Here is a 14860-nt window from a genome sequence, read left to right as displayed (position 1 = left end):
GTAGAGGACGACCGTTACCTGCAGCATCCTGGATGTCTGAGCGCACTGCACGGACATGTTTACCTTCCTCTGTGGACCACTGGCCTGGAGGAGCAGCCAGGAATTTTAGTTCATTTACTTGTATGTTTATTTATTTTAAAGGGGGCAGGCTGTTCTGAGGATAAAAAAGAAGATGCATGAAGGTTTAGTACTGCTCCCTTAAGTGCACACGGTCACATAGGTAGTTTAACCTTTAACCCCTTGACCATTACTTGTTCAAGTGCTTTTATACATTAAGCTCTGTGGGACAATTTAGCATCATGGTTTAGCTTTGTCGAATATTCATCTAATTCGTTTGGCTGGTAGGCACTTCATTTTTTCCTCCAATCTGATTAAAAGTTGTATATCGCATTGCAAATTGTAGGCAAAAAAATCTAATTGTGAGATTATTTTGTGTAGTGTGAATAGATCTGATATTGTGTTTAACAATTGGCATTTAGTTCACCGTGCGCAAATTTCAAATGCATCCAGAATGTGAAGAAAATGTGAACTAAAATGATTCGCGAATTCCCTAAATTGCTGTAACTTTTGAGATATTTGATTAGATTGTGACCGCACATAGCATTTTTCCACTTTTGCATGTTAATCTCTCTCCATCTCTGTCTGTCCACACTTCCTCATGGTAGCACATTGCTTTGATAAGCTTCTAAATGTCCACAGTGATCAGTGCAGAGGGCTCCACTTTGGATACTGAAGCCTCTGCTCTCACTTCACTGCTTTGTTCCCTTCGCAAGCGCTGACCCATGTCACCAGCTCCAGAGCAGCCTGCAAGTGTTTTGTCTGTTTGCATATTGCATTCAAAAGCATTATTGATCCCAAAGGATATTTTGGGAGTCAAGTTTTTCTGGATCCTTATGACTCACATTCATGTGATGTTGTAACATCACACAAGCCATATACTGAACCTATATGAAACAGAATTGCCACAGAGTTCCATAAATATAAAGTTGGAGGAGCTATATTTTATTTACAGTATTGTATATTTATTAACACATGTAGGGCTATATAATGAATATATTTTATTAAATTGAAATAATTTCAAAATCTCTGTTTTTATTGGTTTGGATAATGATTCAGGCTTTATTTGATGGGACAGTTGTAACAAGAAGCCGGAAAGATACAATGTGGAGATGGTAATAACAAGCCCCTTGAAACATGGCGCTTTAAGCCTATGGCGGAGCTTATTGCCGCATATCGCCAGTTTAGCCTTTACCTCTGCCTCTGTACCTCTGGTGGCTGGGCAGCCCAGACCATGTGTAGTAATGCTCTTCTGCCATGCAAACTCAGACACCACGTGACTGGTTTGACCAATCGGAGCAAAAAATAGGCAAAGATTGCCACAAAATGTTGCTTTGAGACAGCTGTAGGTGCCTTGTCAGCCGCACACGAGCAGTCTTTTTTATATCTGCGCTCAATGGGAAAGATTTATCTGCTATTTGGACTATGAAGAATTTTTATTCTGCAGTATCAATGGACTGGCCACTGGTGAGAACTGGCATCAGGTTTAAGATAGCAATACCCTATTCAAGCAACACTCTATACAGTTATTTGTCACCACCAGTGACCACAACTTTGGTCTTTTTAATCGACTCATCTACAGACAATCCTGTCAGTAGGGGGTGAATTAGTACTTGACGGATCATCTTGATTAGTAATATACCTGTTGTGCACCAAAAAATATTTTCTTAAATGGTTTGCGCTTCTGTTTTCTGTTGCCCTTTCTTTTGGGGAAAAAGTCGAATTTGTTTTTTTATGAACATGAAACCTATTACTCTTACATCTTTTAGTAGTGTCAGTTGGTGCAGGTCATGTTGCTTCCTGCTCCGCTCACCTAAGGCCAGGTAGCGTTCCGCCAGAGGCAACACTGTATCTCATTTTGTAAATTTGTTTCTGTCCATGCTTCAACAAGCGTCTAATTATTTTACTCTAATTATTTCTACTCTCCATCACTGCCCACACCCACCCCTCGCTTTTTGTTCCAAAGAGGGAGGGTCAGGGTGAAACGCAGCCTTGGGCTTATTGTTTGTGGTGCCAGTGTCGAAGATTTCTGCACTTCTCCATTTCCTGTCACGGTTTGCTCTAGTATACACTTTTTAAAAATGAGGATTGGCCTCAGGTGCCAATTTAGAGTAAATATTTGCATAAATAGTTAAATGAAAGCCAACAGAAGAGGCCAAGACTTATTTTAATAATGAACAATATACAAATAGTCAAAAGTGAACAAGTCATTTATTTATCCTCTTAATATTACCTTCAGCTTAATAATGTTTGCATTGACCTGCACATCTTAAATTACTGTTAAACTGTGAATTAAATAGTTAATAGAACTGTATTGTCTTTCCTGACTACTATATATGCTACTATTGGTGTGTTTGGTGTCCAGATGTTTTTATGCAGTAAACTGGTGAAATAATTTAGATATTTTGGTATCTGAAGGCATGATTTAGCATAATAATTAATATAGTTATGATACAAGGAGCAACAAGGATTTTGGCTTTTTTTCTAACCCCTGTCTTCTCCTGATGGCTTGATGAATGACCCTGTTTTGCCTGACTCTTTTTTTCTTCTTCTTTTTTCTCTTTATTGCACTTTTCTGCACTAATCATATTTACTCTGCTTCTTACCCCAGAGGCTCTGCAGCAGTACATATTTTGAAATGCCATTTGAATAATTAACCTCTACTCTAACGTTGTCTAAGTCAGATTTTCAAAAACAGTTTTATGTGACCTGTGTTTATCTTCGCTGGTAAAAGGTTATGTCAGGATATAAATAGCATGAGGTCAGCACTTTCTATTTCTGGGGCTAATTATGTGGGTGTTGTGTAGTAAAGCAAGATTGATTTTTGCCAACCCTCTCTTCACTTCTGTACCTTCTTTGAGATGAGATTTCTTCTTTATAACTTTTTTTTTCATTGTTCAGTTTATAAAAATGTCCAATCCTAGAATATTGTCATTACGTATGTTACCTAATCCTTGCTGATGAGATTTATCACGTCTTTTATTTTATCCTATTCATGTTGAGATTTTGTGATTATCCAAAATGATCACATACAAAAAGCAGCTGTGGTTACTTTTCTATAATCTTTGAATTGCCACATAATGTTGCACATCCCTCAACTGCTCCTGAGGTGCACTGAGGCGGTTGGTCTTTTGGAGAAGTGGCTGAAGATAGCTCAGTGTGTCACATGAGGCTTTTGTAATGTTCTGCACAGACCTGGAAAACAACGGTGTGGCTTTAGATGAGGGCATAAATGCATGAGGGCACACGCACATGTTAATGTGACAAAGGCAGAGCAGCCCTAAACATGTTTTATCAATTTCCGGTAAATACAAATACTGTTAATTTGTGAGCGTTTTGAGTGTTTGTGTTACTATGACGCAACTTGCTTTGTGTTTTTGTGTCATTTTGAGTGGAGGTAATTTGTGGCCTTGCCATGCCCCTGCATAGTAAACACTGACTAAGAGCTCAGGAATCTTAAGAGCTATAAAATAATTGCTGGTTCCTCCCTTAATGCGTAGAGAATCTTTGCCCTGCTCTCTCTGCTACATCTTGGTTTTAGACACTGAGTGACCATAATTTGATTTCAATTCATTTTAATTATATTTATTATTTCAAACCATTTGTTTAATTAGATTTGGTTAAAAAGAAAGATGTATTGCAATCGTCAGTAAACACAATTTACAAATGAGCTTTGACAATATGCTGCAACATAAAATGTATAAACTATGATAAATTAAATAATTTAGTCAATCAAATAACTTTATTTATTGTAGTAATATAAGCACATCGTGTAGTCTTCATGGGGAGCAGGAGAATGTGTCAGGAAGGAAGCGTTAGGTAGGTAGAGTAAGCTGTTAATAGTAAGCTGAGTAAGTGTAAAAAAAACTATAGTAAATAAAAATCAAACTTACCTGGGTGTAAAATGTTTGCCCCCTGTTAAAACATAACTTACCAGTGGTTAATCACACCTAAGTTCAATTTCTCCAGCCACACCCAAGCCCCATTACAGCCACGCCTGTTCTCAATCAAGAAGTCACTTAAATAGAACCTGCTTGACAAGGTGAAGCGACCAAACGATCCTCAAAAGCTAGACCTCATGCTGAGATCCAAAGAATTTCAGGAACAAATGAGAAAGATGGTAATTGAGAGCCATCATTCTGGAAAATGTTATAAAGTCATTACTAAAGCTTCTAATGCCAGCAAACCACTGAAAGCCATTATCCACAAATGGCGAAAACATTGTGGTGAACCCTCCCAGGAGTGACCAGCCGACCAAATTCACCCCAAGTTCACAGCAGCGACTCATCCAAGAGGTCACAAAAGACCCCACAACAACATCCAGAGAACTGCAGGCCTCACTTGCCTCAGATAAGGTTCATGACTCCATCATAAGAAAGACACTGGGCAAAAATGGCCTGTTTGGCAGGGTTTCCTACATGAAAACAACTGCTGGGCAAAAAGAAGATTAAGGCCCATCTCAGTTTTGCCAGAAAACATCTTGACCAAGACTTTTGGGGAAATACTCTGTGGACCGACGAGACAAAAGTTTAACTTTTTGGAATGTGGTTGTCCCATCTGGCAACACTGCATTTCATAAATCATACCGACAGTAAAATTTGGTGGTAGTGTGATGGTCTTTGGCTGTTTTGCTGCTTCAAGACCTAGAAGACTTTCTGTGATAAATGGAACTATGAATTGTGCTGTCCTGAAGGAGAATGTCCGGCCATCTGTTTGTGACCTCAAGCAGGACAATGACCCAAACACAGAGGGTCCACCACAAAATGAAGACTTTAGAGTGGCCTAGTCAAAGTCCTGACCTGAATCCTATTGAGATGCTTTGGCATGACCTTAAAAAGGCGGTTCATTCTCTCAAACCCTCCAATTCCGCAAAGATGAGTGGGCCAAAAGTCCTCCACAGTGCTGTAATTGACGCATTGCAAGTTATCGCAAATGCTTGATTGCTGTTGTTGCTGCTAAGGGTGTCCCAACCAGTTATTAGGTTTAGGGGACAAATACTTTTTTTACACAGGGCCATGTATGTTTGGATTTGGTGTTTTCCCTTAATAATTAAAAAAAACATTTTAAAAGTGCATTTTGTGTTCACTTGTATTATCTTTGACTATTTCAATTTGTTTGATCTGAAACATTTAAGTGTAGCAAATTTATTTTACTACTTTCAGCTTCTTCACAGTTGTCAAATGAGCCATATGGCACCGAGACATGGCATTTAGTAGGAAAGCAAGTTGCCCAAAAGACATTGTTAAGTAATTGCCAGTTTGGGCTTCACTAATGCAGTGTACGGCTGAAATCTGAAAAGGCCAGCCAATGCTTCCACGCAAATAAACAATTACTTGCCTTTTAAATGGTGGATATTCTAACTCGAGATGCTTTTGAAGATGGATTTAAATGTCAGGAGCAATGGCTCTCCAACGGAAATGAAGCAAAAACCAAGATAAATTATATAAATTTGTTTTATTGTAAGGATAAGATGGAAGGTTTAAGTATTGCATACTTCTTATTGCTCTGTGTCCATACATTGTTGTCCACAGCTGTGTTTGCTGACACTGCAAACTGAAATCCAGGTTTTGCAAGAGGCTCTATAGCTGTTGCAAAAATGTATTTGTACGTTGTGAGTTGTTATTCTAACGTAACAGTTCTGTCATACTGACTGACTCTGGAGCCTCTTCCTGCTGCTTGTGCTTTGAGGAACACATCATTGAAAATACTTATGTGTCATCAAAAATAACATTGAATGCTGACCACACAATTTGCTTGAAATTCATCATCGTAAATAAAAATTACTTAATCCAACACTGTTTGTTAAAAAATTACAAATACGTATGAGGCACAATTACACACACACAAGCATAATGTGTCTTATGTTAATTTGTCAGTCCTCTGTCGCTCAAATTTCACACTACATCTAAGAACTCGCCAGTTAACAAAATGTTCCCTGCAAATAAAGTTAAATATTCTTACTTCACCAGTCAGTGTTCAGGATGTTTTCTGCTCCATATATGTATTTTTGTGTGTGTTTGCTTTTTCTCTTCCAGAGCTTGAGTTTTGGCTGTCTTAATACACTCTATTTAGAACTCCTATACTAGACCCCTGCTGCTGTTATTGCAGGTGTGGTAACATCTGGAGCCCGTTCTGAGAAAGCATCCTACACACAGAAAGTTGAAAGGCAGTCTGGATGATGTTACTTTTGTTATGATTAGTGCAGCTTTCATCATACACTTGTGCTTCAGACTGTCACGAACTGTACAGCGCACACACTATACTACACTGGGACTAATGGTCCCAGCTGTAAAATGCCGTGTAAACAGACGATCTTTTATTATTTACTACTTAATTATTACTATTAGTGCACGCAACCAATGTCTGAGGCCTCCCTGAATTACAAAGCACCTGTTGTACACGATTGAAAATGAATATATTTTATAATCTGCTTTGTAATTTCATGCCAGTAAAAAGCAGAACACACCTGCTTAAATTATTTTTTATGATGTATAAGACCAACTGGTGACCTTCAGACCCGTTTATGAAGTCTTTATTAGAAGGCTTCTATTCGCGTATAAATAGTTATTTTGGTCTTGGGAAATGCGCTGGTGGTTTCTGAAATGCAAATACTAATTTCTGTTAATACGTTATAGATGCTGCAAACTGCTTTGTTACAATAGTACTACAGATTGTGACTCAAATATATAGATATATGGATTATATAGATAGATAGATATATAGATTCTTATGCTGGCAAATGTATTTTTGTACATTTATCGCACATAAAACGATGTGAGTAGATTAATTAAATAAATTGTTGCAAATGGGGAAACTATGTTTTAAACTTTAAGGGTACATGCTGCACTTTATGGTTCATTTTACAGTAATTTCCCATTTGTTGAATACAAACCTCAACTATAAAATTTAAAGACATGTTTTAATACATTTTTGAATATCGTTACCGGGATACTAGGATGTTATAATCTCAGATGGAGGACAAGGGAGATTTACTGATTTTTAAAGAAATATCCAAAATAAAAATTCACAAACATTGAACCTTATCATTATTATCTGTTTTGGATTGTCTTCACAAACTTGTCATATTAATCTCACGTCTTGAAGTCCTTTCAACTGAAAACAGTCACACTTTTGCAGTTCAATAATGTCCCCACCATCTGAGGCGATTGTGAAAAAGTAATTTCCCTTTTGTTTATTCTGCGGACAGAGAAAATAAAAGTAAATGCAGAGTTATCAACCATAAAGCAAGTCAACAAATCTGCAATCTGACAAACAAGAAATTCTACCACAGAATTATTTCCTGCTACAGCTTGACTTATATTGCACATCAACATAGATATATTGTATGTTTCTAAAAAAATATATGAAATGTACAATCTGTACAATTTAAAATGGGATTTTAAATTAAGTAATAATAAGACCACCATGCAACTTCATAGTGACACAATATGTATATAATACTACATAAAATATATGACACTGACACAAAAAGAAGACACAAAAAAGACACAATCACTTCCTTTTCGGTTATAAGATGGCTGTTAAATATTTCCAGTAACTCACTCAGACATGCAACTATAATTTGAGTATTATGTTAAAAATAAAAAGCCCATAGAAACCCAAAAGCACTTGATCCTTGTTCTTGTAAATATCAATTTGTGGTTGATAATGGCCACACCTTAAAACACACTGAGCCAACAGTAAATATTTGAGCCTTTGCTCATGACATAACCATTACCATTTGCACCTAACTGCTGACTCACCCTCTGAGGGTTTTTCAGAGGTTTGCTGAACAGTTGAATATTACGTACTGGTAATATTTGACTCACTTTAGGGTACTATTTTAATTTCAAATCTTTATGTAAAAATACAGTTGTTTTTTTGTGTCCGGCTGTGTGTGTGTGCATGCTGGCGGCTGGGTGACAATAGCCCTCATTCTTTGCTTTGGGTGCACCTGTCAGGGCAGGGCCGCTCAGGCAGGAAAAGCAGGCAGGACTTGACATAATAATGTGGCCTGGTTGCAACCGCCTGTCAGAGAGTTTTTGGCTAACCTGGCTATCAATAGCATTGCTTTACAAAAAAACATTTCTACCCCACCAACACTTGTTTTTGGCCTGTGTGACATAGCTAGACACAGACCCCTTGACTTCTCCACAGTTTTCTATCCCCCGTGTTGATAATGAATGTGGGGATATAAGAAAGACTTATAAAGCTCTTGGCCACACCAGACAAAGTAGTTGTTCCGTTGATTCAAATTGCGATATGTTTATTGCAGCTTTGAACAAGCAGTAATGCAAGTTTTTTTTGTCTGTGATTTCATACATATGCATAATAATCTATTGCCAATTATGGAGTTTGCTTATTCATAATGATGAGAACTGATTTGACTAAATATCTTGTCCAATATTGTGTTGTGGTGCTTAGAGGTCAGAGGTTTTGCTTTTTATTTTTTATTGAGCTCCCCTCAGTTCTCTCCAGTGACACTCACCAGATCATAGCTGTTTCCCTGGTGACAGGGTGCTGTCACAAAGGTCGTGGCCTGAGGTGCAGGAGTCGGGCACGCTCCATCAGTCCATGTTGTTGTGACACATGACTGGTGGCATCGGCACGAGGAGGTGGTTAGCCGCTAATGCAAACGTGAGCCCTGTGACCTTTCCTTCCTTTTAGAGATTTCTCTTATGATTTCTTTTGTAATAATCTTCCTCAGGTGGGAATTTGACAGATTCAGTAGCATTCACTGATGTCTGCGTTTGGCCCGTTAGGTGTGGACCATATGCGGTGACTAATGCCACAGACTGGCTGTGACGCGGGTGCATTGATAATTGTTTGCATATGATAAACAACATATTACTTGCTGTAACTGAGTCATAATGTTGCCTCATGCTGAGATGACATACATGGAATCAACACATTCATGAAGTGTGTCTCATGTGGACACCTATTCACCAAGTACCGGTAGTGCTTGCTTCATTTTTCTCTTGCTCAGCCTGTCTGTTAGTTTTACTCACAAAAAAAAAAGGAAAGTCAACAGTTTTTTTTGTTTTTGTTTTTTAATGTCTTGTAAATCTTGAACGATCTAAGTACTTTTGGCGACACTGATCAACTCGAGCATAAATAAATGGTATTGTTAATTTTCTACTCCATAAAGATTGATTTAACTTATTTCTAATGACAGGATAGAGCTCAAGATCGCACGACGAAAAGGTTTTGTTGTTGTTGTTTTTTGGGCGGCGCATCCTTTGAGATACATTAGCAAAAACTTTATTAAAAAGTAAATAAAATGTGTGTTTTAACAACTCAATAAACTGCTGGGTCACGATAGATATATTTATTACTATATCGTCTCAATACATTTCATGAATAAGTTTAGTAATTAGCATCTTAAAATCGTTGGTTTAACATTATGCTTTAACTGAAAATTCTGATGCTGTGCGATGACACAATCCCGAGCTCTATACTACATGGTAATTGATTAATCAAAGCAAGTGAAAATTAAAAACCTACTATACATTGTACCTGAGTCAACCCCAGTGTGACCTCTTATATCAAAGGTCAAAGTTCACGACTCCCTTGTGAATCTGCCATTCTCAATCACCCACTTCAGCATCCCGTCCTGTCCCCACCCACACATCTCTGTACTCGGAGCCCACCCACCTGCCCGCACCCCCAGCTGAGCATCACATCTCCAGTCTCCAGAGAGCCCCCCAGCCCCCCACTAACTCTTCCTCCTCTCTGCGCCTCTGTGGGATTACTTCCATCTGGCCTACTTTCCGCCTGCGCTCCAGATCAACTATCTTTATGTTGTTTTCAATTTTACACCTTCAAATGTTCCTTTTTCGATCATTTTGTTTTTCTCACATTAACCATCATGTTCATCTTTCATTTAACCCGATCTCGCTTGTCACTCTGAATGTCTTCTGCCTCCTATAGGCAGTTTAACCGCGATGGCTCCAGGCTAAACCTTATGCCTATATGTTGGCTGTCCGGGCTCATTTGCGAACTCTGGCATTTGCTTCCCCTTGGATTACCAATGTCTAAAGAATGATAATTTAGTCTATTTTATGATTTTCTACAAGCAGTGTGGCGAATGGAAACAAAGCTTGCCATTTGCTATGTTCAAGAGAAAGTCAAGCGTTTGTTTGACCTTTTTTTTGCCAATTTTCTTAGTGTTGGATCAAAGTCAAACCCTAACCATTTCTCACATTCTTGGATCAAAAAAGTGACCCCTAAATTAATTATGCCAGCTTCTAAGAGAGCATAGGCCAATTAGGCATATTTTTTATAATGTTGTAATTGTAGTTCCTAGGTATTATATCTTTATCAATATCTATCTAATGTCACATCATATTGATGTATATAACACCTACCTAACATTTGGCATTGAATATTCTAGAATAAGCAAAAGTATTTGGTCCTGTTGTCAGTATGAGATATTTAAGATACTAATATCCGATTAGTATTTTGTGTTTCACTTTCATCTGAGGTCAGACTGACAAAGATTGATTCATGTGAATTGAACAAACATCCTCTTCTCCCACAGCCTAGATTGTTCCCTCTTGAAAAGGAAATTCATTTTTTAGATTTCAGTTTGGGTTGTTTACGCTTGTTTGGAAAATGTAATAGCCTCACACAGGGTCAAGAATTCACAAGTTCACAGCGCTACAGCTCATTTGATAAAAACAGTATCCAACTCTTAATTATAATGCTCACATTTAAAATGCCTAAACATTTGTACAAACTAGGGCATATGTTTAAAATGAGAAGATATTTCCTATTAATACAATCATAATTTTTATTTTAGATGTATATCATGCATCATCTCAACGTGTTTTATATTGCTGTGTAAATATATATATATATATATATATATATATATATATATATATACATATATACACACATACATATATACACACATACATATATACACACATACATATATACACACATACATACATACATACATACATACATACATACATACATACATACTTGAGTCACACCGTGGCTTCCAGCCCGTAGGATCATACATCTGATATGTACAGACCATGCTCCCACTGACACACTATCAGTGACTCTTGGCCACCGTCACACATGACTAGTGCAAGTGTAATATTATCAGCTCATTGTCACATCCATTGGTCACCAGCCAGTTATTGTTACCACCACAGTCAGGCTTTGGCCTAGGTCCCAGCCTTTTCACAGAGGCTGTTTCAGACTTCATTGGAAAATGTATCGTATAAAGTATATTGTCTACTCTCTTAGCATTTGGATCCAGACGGTCATACTAACTAATTTAAACTGATCTTGGTAACTAGGTGTTTGGTGCACTCTTTAAAAAAAACAAAAACATTTTATTTGTGAAAAATACTACTGTCGATCAACAGATCAACAATACAATCTTTATAATCGTTGGAGAAAACTAAATATAATTGCATCCATGATTTTTTCTGTGACCTTATAAACTGTTGTCTTCATCACAGCCCTTCAGAGCGCCACAGCACATTCTCTTTATCAGAAGCACTGCTATATAATTAGGAACTATTTCTTCAACTTGCCCTCTCAAACTGAGCACTTCACATCATGCAAAGAGACATTAGACCAAATTTTGGGCAGTAGCCACCTTGACCCTGCTATCTTCAGCCTCAGACTTTGATTGCGCAGTGTCAATCAAAGTTAAGACAAGCATTCGCTAATGTTCAATGTCATTCATCTTATGGTATGGTATACACAATACAAATATTTGTTTCATCTTTGATTAGACATACTGAAAGTTGATTTGTTTATTATTGTGTTGAGGTTGATGGGTTTCCCCCCCAAGTTTTTCCCCCCCAATTTGCAGGGAACCAAAAGTAAGACGAACATGGCCCTTGTTGCTGGAGCAGAAGATTACATCCTTGTGTGTCCAGCATATGCACAGGGCCACTCTGAGCTGGCCCAGGAGCTGGACATGTCCTCACACAACAATCCTGCTGTCAGTCATGCCTCTTATTACGCTGGGCCTGACATTTAAAGTTGGGTGAAGAAGGCGGACAGCGTGCCCTTACCTCCTCCACTCCCCTGCAGTGGAACCCATCACTGTGTGTTGTGTGTGCTGTGACTTTGGCCAGACTTGGTCTGGCATAAGGACAGCTGTCACATCTCCAGCCTGTCACATGGCGCAGAGTGAGCTGCCAGAGGCCAGGGCAAGAGACACAGAGAGGACAGAAAGAACAGAGGCTGTCTCCAGGACTCAGGAGCATCAGAGATATACTGAGTGTGGTGGACTCCCAGGCTCCTTCTAACCTTGATGTACGCTCTCACGTTGTTACTTACTTAAAACTTGTCCTGGAGCAGCTGAATCACTGTGCCCAGGGGCACCCAGTAAATACTGCCTCTATGTCCGCACCTTCCCTGCAGGACAGTGGTCCATGCGAGGCCGTTTGTGTGCTCATTACTCCACAATGAAGACGTACTTCATTAAGACCCTGCCTGTAGCCTGTGGAATCAGGATATTTTAATGGCAGTCCTTTGTTAACTTTACATAAGCAGGCAATGCCCTCCAGTCTGTTTCGTTCAAAAGACATAACAAGTGTGTACACTTCACTTAATGGCCGTTTGGGGCTTTATTTCATTACTGAGGGGAATAAATTCTGTATCAATCGGAATAAAGGGGCTGAAAGGTCACATTCCTTCTCATACAGATGTTTTTCCCAAGCTTTTGGTTTATAGCAGAATATTTGATTGAAATGTAACATTCCATTTTTTATGGGCACAGTTCAGTTTAGCTTTTTTGTTATTTAATAATTTGTTATTAAATCAATTTTGTTCTATTCTAATAAGATACTACCCTACTTTTCTCTTTGTGCTTCAGGCTATTATGATAAAATACAATCGACTTGTAGGTAGATGTATTTCATCCCTGTCAAAACACTTCTCTTAAGGCTAATTAATTACATATTCAGAAGTTGTTTGAAAGTCATCATTTGAAGAATACAAGCCTATTTTTTAGTAATTGTTTTTTACGAGAATGGCCCATAAACTGTTGAATAACTAAAAGTGTAGGGGCGTGCCTTTGTGTTGATGCTGTATGACTTGTGACAGCTCCTTGCTGTCCAGTCCTACAAGATGATGAGTTTGAGTCAGGCCACAGAAAGGCTTTTTTTCTCCAGAGCCTGTGGTCTGACCCAGTCCAGAGACGGGGCAGTGTTCCTCTCTCACCAAACTGTTAGTTCTCATCCATCTATTCAGGACTGGGATGCAGTAAAGAAACATCTATTAAATAAGCTTTAGATGAGAATAAGAGTTGACAGATACAAACTGGGCAAAACAATCTTCTCTAAGCCCCCTCACCCAGCGAGCTGCTCGTCTGGGGTCTGCTTTATCTGTCCCATATTGTCAGCCGCAGATGCCCTGAGCGCTGCTCCATGGGGCAGCTCTTGTTTACTGGGGCTCAGTCCATTGATGTGAGCTGATTCCATCAGGCAACACTTTTGGATGCCACACTCTGCTGTATCTTTCACTGTCTCCTCCTTCAGCCCTGTGCAGCCTCAGAGACAAGCACAGTGGGACAGACTGCAAAGCCTCTGTTGTGACCGTTGATACTGTTTAATGTTAATATTCTAGATTTCATCTCCAAGACGCTCAATACTGCCGGAGGGAGGTCTTTTATGATATAATGAAGTGTCTTATTGTATGCTTCAACTTCAACTCGCCCGTAATACAATATATAGTATTTATTTTATTATTTCCATCAAGTTGTAATTTGTTAATTTAACCAATTGTAATGATTAGGGCGCATGTAAAATATACTATATTATTCCACTTGATTTGAAGAAAATCTGCTCAGTGAAGTTTTCCGCCCACTCAGGCTGTCTCCAGTGGTCACTTCGACTTTGTGTGGGGCAGACATGTGCAATTAGTTAATAGGCCTGCTTATGTGGGAGGCTGTGCGGCTGCTAACTGGTAGCGTTTTGCCTTTGTCCATCATTTTTGTAGCTACATTTCCTCTCAACATCTCGGGCAACGATTATAACAATTGGATGAGTTCAAACCATCTGTAAGACATTTGATTAACGCTCTGTCAGGGAAACCGGGCCAGATTGGTATTTGACGTGGAAGTGCACTAATAGCGGCTCCATGCTCTAGGAAAAACATAACAGAATGGTACATGAAGAGCTTGGAGAGACAGATGAAGTTTGCACCACACAGCTCCGGGTGGCCTTTGCTTCTCACACATGATTTGATGGTGCTCGCAGTCATCAGCTCAATCTCACGGAGCTGTTAAGGCTAATGTGGCATGAAACCCAACAGATGTTTTTATCTGGTGTCTATCCTGGTCTCCTTTGCGCCCCTTCAGACATTTTAGGGGGGGAGCCCTCTTTGCTGTTAATTGATTATTGAACCATTGTATTTCCCAGGACACAACCCTGGACCCTGGTGAGGATGTGGCTCTTCTGTCTGTCAGCTTTGAAGATGCTGAGGCCACGCAGGTGCTCCCCAAGCTCTACCTTTCTCCCAGGATTGAGCAGTAAGTGATTAAGATGAAATTACTTCCACAACAGCAAAAAGAAAACAGAAAACCGTTGGTGTTGAAGGAAACGCATTCTGCAAATTTGACTTAAATGAGCATTTTATATGCATTTATAACCGTGTTACCTTATCGTAAACATACACAGTGTTGTTGTTGTTGTTGTTTTTTATTCCTGCATGTTTGAGTAACCCTATACTGTATTGTTCTGCATTTGAGTCTTGATGCTCAGAAAAGTTTTGTTTTCACCTACTTCCACCTACTTGCGATTTCACACTAACAAGCCGCAGATTT

At 38.9% G+C, this 14860-nt stretch overlaps 1 protein-coding gene across 3 annotated transcripts in view; it reads left to right on the top strand.

Moving 5' to 3' along the window:
- The window catches only part of babam2 (BRISC and BRCA1 A complex member 2), a 56709-nt gene that overhangs the window by 22658 nt on the left and 19191 nt on the right, over positions 1–14860 (top strand). For all 3 annotated transcript variants that reach the window (XM_072457988.1, XM_072457990.1, XM_072457989.1), the window contains exon 7: positions 14457–14566. In XM_072457988.1, the coding sequence (XP_072314089.1) occupies positions 14457–14566 (110 nt within the window). The remainder of the gene's footprint in view (positions 1–14456; positions 14567–14860) is intronic.

This window comes from Eucyclogobius newberryi, unplaced genomic scaffold (genome assembly GCF_026437365.1).
Source record: "Eucyclogobius newberryi isolate DKJ021-1_F unplaced genomic scaffold, fEucNew1.0.hap1 SCAF_21, whole genome shotgun sequence".
Taxonomy (NCBI): Eukaryota; Metazoa; Chordata; class Actinopteri; order Gobiiformes; family Gobiidae; genus Eucyclogobius; species Eucyclogobius newberryi.
The sequence above is the reverse complement of the archived record's forward strand: the minus strand, read 5'-3'. Positions and strand labels throughout refer to the sequence as shown.